The 12,112-nt window shown below is 41.3% G+C and overlaps 1 protein-coding gene across 2 annotated transcripts in view; it reads right to left on the reverse strand.

Annotated features, from left to right (window-relative positions):
- The window catches only part of LOC138825220 (lactosylceramide alpha-2,3-sialyltransferase), a 52,610-nt gene that overhangs the window by 15,759 nt on the left and 24,739 nt on the right, over window positions 1-12,112 (reverse strand). For both annotated transcript variants that reach the window (XM_070019612.1, XM_070019613.1), the window contains exons 2-3: window positions 8,436-8,559; window positions 5,458-5,569 (exon numbers count right to left, since the gene is read on the reverse strand). In XM_070019612.1, the coding sequence (XP_069875713.1) occupies window positions 5,458-5,569; window positions 8,436-8,559 (236 nt within the window). The remainder of the gene's footprint in view (window positions 1-5,457; window positions 5,570-8,435; window positions 8,560-12,112) is intronic.

Consider the following 12,112-nt stretch of genomic DNA (forward strand, 5'->3'; position numbering starts at 1 on the left):
GCAATACCTATCAAAATCCCAATGACGTTCTTTACTGAAAGAGAAAACAATCCAAAAATTCACATGGAACAACAAAAGACCTAGGCAAGAAAAGCAATGCAGGAAGTATCACAATACCAGATTTCAAGCTCTACTACAGAGCTATTGTAACAAAACACCTTGCTATTAGCACAAAAACAGACCTGTAGACCAATAGACCAGATGAGAAGGCCCAGAAATAAAACTACATACTTACAGCCAGCTGATATTTGACAAAGGAGCCAAAAACATACAATGGAAAAAACATAGCCTCTTCAACTACTGGTGCTGGGAAAACTGAGCAGCCACATGAGAAAACTCCAAGTGGATCCCTGTCTGTCACCATGCACCAACATCAACTCAAAATGGATTAAAGACCTCAACATCAGACCTGAAACCCTGAAACTACTTCAGGACAGAGTAGGAGAGACACTAGAACTCATAGGCACAGGCAGGAACTACCTGAACAGAGTCCCAGGGGGCACAACAGATTGGAGAGAGACTTGATAAATGAAACTACATTAAAATAAAAAGTTTCAGCTAATGACATAGCTACTAAACTAGAAAGACAACCAACCAATTGGGAAAAGATATTTACCAGCAATACATCAGACAAAGGCCTAACATCCATTATATACAGGGAGCTCAAGAAACTAATCCCTCCAAAAATCTAATAAACCAATTACTAAATGGGTAAGGGAGCTAAAAAGAGACTTCCCAGAAGAGGAGGTAAAAATGGCAAAGAAACACATGAGGAAATGTTCATCATCCCTGGCTGTAAAGGAATTGCAAATAAAAACAACCCTGAGATACCACCTTACCCTAGTCAGAGTGGTCAATATTCTAAATTCAGACAACAAATACTGGCAGGGATGCAGAGAAAGAGGATCCCTACTGCACTGCTGCTAGGAATGTAAACTAATACAACCACTTGGAAAGCAGTCTACAGGTTCCTCAAAAAACTAAACACAGACATACCCTATAACCCAGCCACACCACTCCTAGGCATCTACCCTGAACAACAGGGATTAGACAAGGACACCTGAACTTCCATGTTCGTTGCTGTACTGTCCACAATAGCCAAGATATGGAAACAACCCAGATGTCCCACTACAGATGAATGGATCCAAAAAATGTGGTACCTACATACAATGGAATTTTACACAGTCATTAGAAAGGATAAAATAATGCCATTCACAGGGAAATGGATGGAATTGGAACAAATCATATTGAGTGAGGTAAGCTAAGATCAGAGAGACAAAAGGCGCATGTTTTCCCTGATATGGGGAAGTTAGAATTCAAATGCAATGAGATATGACAAAGTAAACAGGATTTAAGTTACCCATACACAGTGAGACAAAAAGAGGAAAATTTAATAACCAACCACTCCCCATATGTATATTAAATAATACACAAACTGAAAAGAACCCCAAAGACAAGGAAACAAAGGACCTCTCCTTAATTGGTCTTACCCTTTTTTTAAAGATGACCCTGTATTCTTTATCTCATAAATGTTATATACATGTGCACAACTGAGGGAAGGTAGGAAGAGGGTTCAGAATCAGTGGAAGGCTGGTGAAAAAATCCGTCAGCTGCACTGGACATTGATGAACGTGAACTAAGCAAGTCAAGAGTGGTGATAGGAGGGAGAGAATGAGAGAGAAGAAGGGAAAAGCTGATACTAGGCAAAAGGAATGAAATGTACATATCATCCATATATGTGAAGTTTACCTTGCTGTGTATCATCTGTAAAACAACAGTTAAAAAAAGATATTGAAAGAAAAAGGATGAGTGATAGAATATTGACAGTCAGAGCTCAGCTGAGGTCCTGTGAGGATTTCAGTATATGGATTCAGGCAAAAGGAGGCTGGAGAGACTGGTAGGAACTGAGGCATGAAGACTCTTAACAGGTCACAGACTAAGGATCTAGCTAGGCTCACAAAAGTAATGGAGAGAAACTGAAGAGTTTTGAGGAAAGTGGCCTATCAGGTTTAACCATGGCCATCTTGGAGCCTGTCTCATGCAGATAGTAGGCAGGAGAACTGAAACAGGACACTAGACCAGAGCATGACTCACTAGTCCTTGTTTTGGAACTCAGGGGAACTAAGTCTTCTTATAAACTCAGTGCCTGCCCTCAAATAACTTACAGTGTAGATGGAATGAGGAGATGCTCACATAAACAGTTAATGTCAGAGGAAGTCTGGACAGTGGCAGAAAAAGTACGAAGTCCAGGCCATTAGGACCCTCTCCCTGGAGTTTGGCTGCTATCCCAATACATAAGTCTGTTATTAGGGTCACCTGGGCAGGTCCCCTCCTTTCACAGGCTGGGCCTCTAGTTTGCTGATGTTAGCTACCATGTGCCCCAAACCAGGTCTCTCTTTCAAGCCATATAAATATTCCCATTCCTTCAGTGTTTTGTCAGTGTTGTGGTCCTGAGTCTCTTCTCCAGTCTCTCTGTTAAGTTACTAGGATTCCTGGAATACCTTTAAATAATGGCCATAATAATCAGAGCATTGTCTGGCCACTTCAGGGACAAGCGGAGCATCCCTGGTTTATTAATGTAGCTTAGAGGAAAAGAATGATTGCAGGCAGCCAGGTCTCCACAACTGCCAAACTGGTTTTAAGTAAGGATCTTCTCCATCCTGTGCTGGTGACATGGTGTGTACAAGAGGTCATCTCTCCTCTGCTGAATTCAAATGGCAGGAGAATAAGATGAATGGAAGAAGTAGAGAAATGGAAAAAAAGGAACAAAGAGTCCACAGCATCTTACTAAGTCAGACCAAATGTCATTATTTTAGGCTTTTCCCAGGAGACAAAAACAGAGACAGGATGTCTAAAAACTTGATCCAAGAGAGCTGTGAAGAACTTGGAATTAAAAGGGATTAAGGGAATGTCTACAGGGCCAAACAGATTGGAAGAAGCAGAGGACATGGTATGCACCTGGCTTCACCAGAGCAGATGTATAAATGCTGATAAAAGGAAATGAGGCAGTGGACATCGGACACATACACAGCAGGTAAGGAAGTCTGGCCTCATCAAGACCCTCGAGGCTTCACGGATCTGCAGAGACCATGATGTGTACTAATTAAGTTCATCATTGACTTTTTTTCTTAATGTTTTCTCCTCCTTCTACCCTTCCTCTTCCCTCTATTTTCCTTCTTTTGCTTTTTTTTGTGCTAGTACTGGGACTTGAGCTCAGTTTGTGAACTCAGCTTGAACTGAGATTTTTTTTTCTCAAAGTGCTCTACCACTTGAACCACAGTCCCACTTCTGGTTTTTGCTAGTTACCTGGAAATAAGTCTCATGTACTTTCCTGCCTGGACTAGCTTTATATCTTCACGTGTCCACCTCCTGAGTAGCTAGGATTACAGGTGTGAGCCGTTGGCTCCTGAATTTCCTTTTTTTTTTTTTTTTGAGACAAGAGTCTTGCTGTGTAGCCCAGCTTGGCCCTAAATTCAAAACCTTTCTGCCTCAGCCTCCTGAGTCCTGGGAGTATAGCATTTATCACCATGCCAGTGACTTCACTTACTTATTTATACCTATATGTACACTGCAAAGGATATACAGACTAAAATAGAAATAACTGAATAAAAACCAGAATGAGAAAGACACCCTTGTGTATATTATCTCATTCGATTTTTATGAAGACCCAGCTACACAGCTGTTACTATCTACACGTCCCAGCTGAGAAAATTGGGACTCAAAACAACTCAGTAACTTACACATGGTTTCACTGTTACTAAGGGGCAATTACATTTGAATTTAGGTTTAAACAAAAGAAGAAGTGGCTTTTTCCCTTTCTGTACCATATTGCCTATAAGTCGTAGCTTCCTTGAGAACACTCCCCACCCACAGAAATAGATCAACCTCTGAAGTCACTGGCTGGATGAAGTCATCTTGGGGTAGTTACTTTTCCTACAGCTCTTCAGTTGTCTCAGCTGTGAGATACATAAGATCGCAAACCTGTATCCCTGGGACAACCGCAAAGGTTTGATGAGCTGATATTGATACGGATTTTTTTCTGCTGTTCACGGTGTGCAGAGCCTATACAGCCCAAGAGGGCTGCAACCCTTTCAGAAGCAACAGCTGCTTAGTGATTCAACTCAGTGGCAGATAATGCCTGCCAGTGTTGCAGCACCACTGCCAGTTACTGCCATGGACAAGAGAAGATGAGTAGAGAGAACTTTATTCAGAAGAGAAGTATCTCAAGGACTGCTGCTAGTCTTTCTCTAGTGGGCTAATTTTAGGGGTTTTTATACCCTGCTTGTGCTTCAATTGGTTGCCCCTGTTTTACAATTAGGTGCTTTGGAAGTTGATTCTTTATTGGTTAGGTTTCACACATTCTGATTGGTTGTTAATTCTCAATCAAATCCCTTGAGAAAATCCTCTTCCCACGGTCGTGAGAAAAGAAAGCTACTGAAACCAGAGGGCCCAGGGAGGGGAAGCAAGATGTCCCCAGATGATGTCTCTTTTGCATCTGGTTTCAGCTCAGTAGGCCAAGGTACTGCCCAACGACCCTGGGAACTAACTAATCTACCCTTTCAACCTCATTAATGCACTTGGTAGCATACTGCTCAAGCACAGACCAAGTGCTGAATTAGGTTAAGTAAAATAGTTAACTCAAGTAACTGTGGATTTGGGCAAGCATTCAACCTTCCCAGCCATCTACAGATGGAGATGATGCTGGTGTGTCTCCCTCTCAAGATGGATGATTTGGAAAAAAAGTGATAATATATAGATAGTATCTGCCCACCTCATTTAAAAATTACCTCAGGGCTGGGGATCTGCCTCAAGTGGTAGAATGCTTACCTAGCAAATGCTAGGCCTTAAGTTCAAACCCCAGTACCACCAAGAAAAATTACTTCTTTCATCCTGAGCTGAATACTCTTAGACAACTTAAATCACTCAAATTATTGTTGAAATCTGCATTTTTCAATTAATTTACAAAACAAATACAAATAGAAAGACCTCCCCATACCTTTATTTGCTATAATGAAGCTTAAACAAAGTATCATCCACACAATAGGCAAGGGTTTTACCACTGAGCTCTACCCAAGGCCCCCCATAACATCATTAAACGTAAAAATAAAGCCCAGGAAATTATGAGTGAGAGTAAGAGAATTTCCTCCTCATGTTTTAAGAACAAGTCCACAGGCAGCATCAGGACAAAAGAACTTCATGGCAGGGGCCCTCATGTGTGTTGTGTGGGACCCACATCACCACACAGGATAGTTTCAGCAAACGGGTGACCAACCCTGAGGGCAGTGGGTGAGTTCGTTGCTTTGTGTTGGGGAGCTTCTCTTTGGTTTTGGAGTGCTGAGATTAGGTTATTTTCCCCACCTTTTCAAACTTTCATTAACATTTGCTTGTAACACATTAGAGTCCATATTACAGTTTAAATGTGTTCTTGGAAATGTTTTAATTTAAACCACATCTAACCTTTATGCGGTCAGGGTCCACATAATGCACTTTTTTCATGTCACATTCTTCAGAACTGTAATTGAACTTGAGGATATAAAGGATCCACACTCCAAACACCAGCAATGTACATCTAGGGAAAAGAATACAACAAGTAGGTATGATGCTGTTGTGTGAATGCTGAAAGAAAAAATATGAAGTGGAAGCACAATCCTAATGTAACTGGCCTGACATGAAGCATCAAGGTTCAACCAGCTAAGGTTCAAAGGAAGGTTCCATTTCCTGACAAGACAGCCATTAAGTAAATATGTAAGAACACTAATAAAATCTAAATCATAATGGGATTACTGGACTGAAAAAAAAGAGCAAGTAATTTTCTTTCATCTCTAAAATACTGTCAGTCTCTAAAAAATCACAATAAAAGAACAACCTACTCATAAATATTTTTAAAGAATTTTACGCAGAATTCCCTAAGTCAGGTAGTGAGTACAATGCTTCTTTTCTCTTCTGTCCTTGCTCACTAAAATATCAGATAATCTCACTCCACAAATCATGCACACACACAGGATTTGAAAAAAGAGATGAGTTGGATCTTGGCTCCAGGAATCTCACTTTTAATTGCCTCAGTGGCACTGACAAACTAAACGTTAACAACGTTTAAACCATAGTTTGAGAAACACTTCTTAAAGTAATACATGTAAGGAAAACTCTTAAGGGGGATATGATACATTTACTAAAGAAAGGGGCTGTTTTTAAAACTAAAGCAACTAGTATAATACAAGATCTTAATAGATGAGAAATACTGAAGACCAGAGGACAATGATACAAGCATGTGTAGCTGGAGTGTTTTGTTTTGTTTTGTTTTGTTTTGTTTTTTGGCCAGTCATGGTGCCTGAACTCTGGGCCTGGGCACTATCCCTCACCTCTTCAGCTCAAGGCTAGTGCTCTACCACTTGAGCACCACTTCTGGCTTTTTCTGCTTATGTGGTGCTGAGGAATGGAACCCAGGGCCTCATGCATGCAAGGCAAGCACTCTACCACTGAGCCACCTTCCCAGCCCTAGCTGGAGTGTTTTTAAGATTACATAATCCTAGCTACTCAGGAGACTGAGATCAGAGGATCATGGTTCAAAGCCAGCCCAGGCAGAAAAGTCTGTGAGACTCTTTATCTCCAATTAACCACCAGAAAACTGGAAGTGGTGCTGTGGTTCAAGTGGTAGAGCACTTGCCTTGAGCTGAATCGCTCAGGGACAACGTCTAGGCCTAGAGTTCAAGCCCAATTACAGAAGAAAAAAAAAGATTGCTTAATTCATGTCACCAAGAGCGTCAAGAAAATCTAGATAGTCATCAATTGAGAACACCATTAAGTGAAAAGGATGCTACCATTTGTTCATGAAAATGGGTTAGCTGGACAAGAAGAGACCACACACACACACACACACACACACACACACACACACACACACACACACACACACACACACACACACACACACACACACACACACACACACACACACACACACACACACACACACACACACACACACACACACACACACACACACACACACACACACACACACACTTTTTTTTCTTTCTTTCTCTTTTCTTTCTTTCCCCTTTGTGCCAATACCAAGACTTGAATTCAGGGTCTGGGTGCTGTCCCTTAACTTTTTTGCTCAAGACTGATGCTCTACCACTTGAGCCACAGTTCCACTTCTGGCTTTTTGCTGGTTAATTGGAAATAAAGAATATCACAGACTTTTCTGCCCAGACTGGCTTCAAATTGTGACTCAGATCTCAGCCTCTTGAGTAACTAGGATTACAGGCATGAGCCACCAGTGCCCAGCAGGCTCTTATATATGCTATAATTCCTAGCCTGAGTCTGCCTTGCCACAAGCAGCATAGGGCCCCAGTTGGTTTTGCTTGCTGCCCTATACTAGCAATCAACACAGCACCAGGCATGCTGTGGACATTAAAAAGTAGTGGTTGATGACAAAAAGAGGTGAATGTGATATAAGTCTTGAAACAAATTTCCTTTTATCACCCTTTCCCCTTTTACACATGCGTTAAAATTAGTAAACTGAGGCTGGATAGTAGGTTTCAAGGTCGGATTTCTATCTTTTTTATCTTCAGATTTTCCTCCCTCCCTTTCTTCTTTTGTTTTTTTGAGATAGGGTCTTATATGTAGTCCATTGTGGCCCTTCACTCACTAATGACTAACCACAAATTCAAGCTGATCCCTCTGCCTTAGCTTCTCAAGTACTGGGTTTACAGAAAACACACCTGGCTTTATCTAAAGGTAAAAGGCTGGATGCAGAAGCTCATTCTTAAAATCTTAGACTTTAGGGAGGCCAAGATCACGAGAATCAGTTTGAGGCTAGCTCTAGGGGAAAAAAAATGCAAGACCCTTCCTGAAAAATATCTAAAATCCAAAACGACTAGGGGTCAGCTCAAGTGGTAGAGCATCTGCCTAGTAAGCACATGACCCTGGGTTCATACTCCAGCACTGCCAAAAATAAATAATTCACATCTTCAGACATCTATAGAATTTCTGACTTGGTTTGGCTCATACCAAAAACTTGACAAATTTCTCCTTTGTTAATCCTACCACATATTAGGCTATCAGCTGACCTATCATATGTTTTAGTATTCAATATTTAATGGTATTCAAGTGTCTGTAAGGGACTTAAATTAGCTTAGGGAGAAAATTCTCTTTTGTTAAATAATGGCATAAAAGACAGGGTGCTGGAAGCTATGGGACATCCAAGCTCAGGAGGAGAGAATGAAGGTCTGCCAGGCACTGTGCTTCTACCAAATACAGATGCACACATAAACCACTCCATCTACACACTGAATCATGATAGCCTTTAAATGATCCTTTAACTAAATATGCTTTTCCAGCCTCGGCCATCTCTGGGGTTCTCATTGCATTGTTCTCCAGTTCCATACCATTGGCTTAAATAGGGATGTTAAGGCCCAGGGGCTGACACTTACTTGAGGATGTCCTTTAACAACAAACTGGGTCTTCTCATCTTGTTCTGGGCTCCGGTGTACCATTGCAGGGGGGGCCTTGAACATTCACTTCTTAGCTTCACAAAGTTGTACTCGCTTGGCATTTCTGTGAAGAGAGAGATGAGGACAGTGGTGGGAGGAGAGAGAAGTGTTAGGTAGATTTTGAACTCAGGAACTTGTGCTTTCTAGGCAAGCATGTTACTTATGCTCTCAGCTTTTTTCTTTTTCTCCTTATTCCAGGGCTTGAAGTCAAGGCCTCTTGCTTAGCATTTTGCTCATGGCTGCTCTACCACTTGAGCCACACCCTCAGACCGGCATTTTGTTGGTCAACTGGAGTTGCAAGTCTCACAGATTTTTCTACCTGTGCTGGCTTTGAACTTTAATCCTGTCTTCTGAGTAGATTCCAAGCATGAGCCATCAGCATCTAACCTCTCTAGCCCTTATGCTTTAGTTATTTTTTCAGATAAAGTCTTGTGCTTTTTTTTGTCTGAACTGTTCTCAGACCACAACTCTCCGATTTCTATCTCCTAAGTAGCTAAGATATCAGATGTGAGATATTGTGCCTGGCCTTAAAGAGATTTTTTTTTCTTTTCTTTTCTTTTTTGCTGGTCCTGAGGCTTGAACTCAGGGCCTGGGTGCTGTTTCTGAGCCTCTTTGTGCTCAATGCTAGTGCTCTGCCACTTGAGCCACAACACTACTTCTGGCCTTTTCTGAGTAGTCCATTGGAGATAAGAGTCTCACAAGTCAGGTGCCAGTGGCTCACCTGTAATCCTAGCTACTCAGGAGGCTGAGATCTGAGGATCATGGTTCAAAGCCAGCCTGGCAGAAAAGTCCCTGTGAGACTCTCATCTCCAATAAACTACTCAAAAAAGCCAGAAGTGGCGGTGTGGCTCAAGTAGTAAAATGCTAGCCTTGAGCATAAAGAGGCTTAGGGACAGTGACAAAACCCTGAGTTCCAGCTCTAGGATCAGGGGGAAAAAAGTCTCACAGACTTTCTTGCCCAAGCTGGCTTTGAACCATGATCCTCAGATCTCAGCCTCCTGAGTAGCTAGGATTACAGGCATGAGCCACCAGTGCCTGCTTAAAGAGACTTCAATGCGATTATATCCACACTATGGAATACTATTTGGCAACAAAAAGGAATGAGCTCGTGATACACAGCACAGTAAATGTTAATGAATTAAACACGACATGTTAACAAGCTAGGCCTTCTCATCTTGTTCTGGGCTCTTTTCTTATTTCAAAAGATTAATATTGTATGATTTCTAACATTTGTGGGTTTAAAATTTTTTTATTTTTTAAAAAGTATCTTTAAGTAGTTGTACAAAGGAGATGCTATTTAACAAAGCAGTTTACCGGAAGTGGAGCTGTGGCTCAAGTGGTAGAACACAAGCCTTGAGAAAAAAAGCTCAGGGACAGTGCCCAGGCCCTGAGTTCAAATCCCAGGACTGACACCCCTCCAAAAAAAAAAAAAAAAAAAAAAGACACAGCAGTTTATGGATACAATGCATCCTGATCAGTGTCAACCCTTTCAACATTCTCATCCATCTTCCCTACCTACCCCTTACCTCACTCTTCTTAATTTTGTAGGATATACACTGAATTATTGACTGTATTCTCCTCTTCTCCTTTTTGGTCATCTACCCATTTCCCCTTGACCCCACACCACCCCATTCAAGCACCCATTTCCTGGTGTTTATTTTTGCCTCTTTAAGGAATTACACTATTTGAGTTCTCCCTTGAATCTACCATATTTCAAGCAGTACATTTGTATGGGCCTGCATACCACCAATATATTTACTTGTAAGTTTATAAGCTAAATCTAGCTTCCACATATAAGGAAAACATGTATTGTCTCTCTAGGCTGACTTATCCTATGACCCAGCATTTCTACTCCTGAGCATTTATCCAAAAGATTACAAATCATGATACAAGAAAGATACCAGCACAACCATGGTCATTTACTATAGCCAAGTTATGGCATCAGTCCACATGTTCCTCAATGGATGAATGTGGTATAAAAACAAAATAAAATTTTACTCATCCATTAGAAAGAATGATATTGTACTATTTGTTTTTTGTTTGTGTGCCAGTCCTAAAGCTTGAACTCAGGGCCTGGGTTTTGTCCCTGAGCTTCTTTTGCTCAAGATTAGCATTCTACCACTTGAGCCACAGTTTCACTATCAACCTTTGCCAAGCAGTTTGCAGGAGATAAGAATCTCATGAACTTTTCTGCCCAGGCTGGCTTCAAACTGTTATCCTCAGAACTCATCCTCCTCAGTAAGTAAGAATTATAGGCATGAGCCACCAGAACCCAGCTGATACTGTACTATCTGTAAAGAAATGGAAAGAGATTAAAACAAATTTTTGTTTCATTTTTATTGATTTATTTATTTTTGGTCATGGGGCTTGAACTCTGGGCCTGGGCGCTGTCCCTGAGCTCTTCAGCTCAAGGCAATCACTCTATCACTTGAGCCACAGTACCATTTCCTGTTGTTTCATTTTGATTGGTTTGGTGGTACTGGGGTTTGAACTCAGGGCCTTGTACTTGCTATACAAGTGTTCTACCACTTGAGCCATGCCTCCAGCCCTTTTTACTCTATTTTTGAGATAAGCTTTCTTTTTGTTTAGGATGGCCTGGATCACAATCCTTCCATATATACTTCATTATTGACATACTAGAATTACAGAAATCCACAGCAGACAGGTGGGTGCCATGGTTATAGAGAAGGGATGGAGAGACAACCATGAAAGGGCAGTCTGAGGGGCACAGAACAAAAAAAAAAAAAAAAAGAAAAGTAAAAAGTGACTCATGAAGAAAGGAATGGGATTATCAAAAGTTTAAAAGAAACCTTTCTGGGCTGGGAAGGTGGCTCAGTGGTAGAGCACTTGCCTTGCATGTATGAGGCCCTGGGTTTGATTCCTCAGCACCACATAAGCAAAAAGAAAAAAGCCCGAAGTAGCACTGTGGCTCAAGTGGTAGAGCACTAGCCTTGAGCTGAAGAGCTGAGGGACAGCGCCCAGGCCCAGAGTTCAGGCCCCATGACCGACAAAAAAAAAGAAAAGAAAAGAAAAGAAAAGAAACCTTTCCTTTAGAACATTTATGCTAAGGGATATACCTGTTTATATTCTATTTTACTTTTCTTTTTCTTTTTGCAGGGATGGAGATTAGAGTCAGGGCCTTACATGTGAGAGTCAAATACTCCTTTCTTACCAAGCACTCCTTGTTACCTTAAACAACTTCTCTATTGACTCTAATTCTGTGAATCAAGAATTTTACCATTTCTAGACTGCAAGAATTCTTTATCACTATATTCCCTCTGTTCCCATAGTTTCAAACAATAGTGCCAAAGACCTTATTAGGAAACCTTTGCTGAAGAATCTACTGAATTCTTAAATGAAAAGTTAGAGCAACCGAGGCCCTGGAAGGCTTTCAGAAACAACTCTGTGGTTACCTAATGTACAGTCAGCCAAGTGGAACCGCCAGACTACTGTAGGCAGTACTTGCATAAAATTGAGGTGTACTGAGTTGTCTGAATGACACTCAATTCATACCCAGATAGACCTCCAGAGAACAAAGCAGGCCATGGTTAGAGAATGAGAAAGAATCTAAGTTTCCATCTGTGTGCAGTGGGCAGCCCTGCTGGCTCTGGCTCTGG

Source organism: Dipodomys merriami, unplaced genomic scaffold (assembly GCF_024711535.1).
Source record: "Dipodomys merriami isolate MVZ:Mamm:240054 unplaced genomic scaffold, mDipMer1.0.p SCAF_136, whole genome shotgun sequence".
NCBI classification, from domain to species: domain Eukaryota; kingdom Metazoa; phylum Chordata; class Mammalia; order Rodentia; family Heteromyidae; genus Dipodomys; species Dipodomys merriami.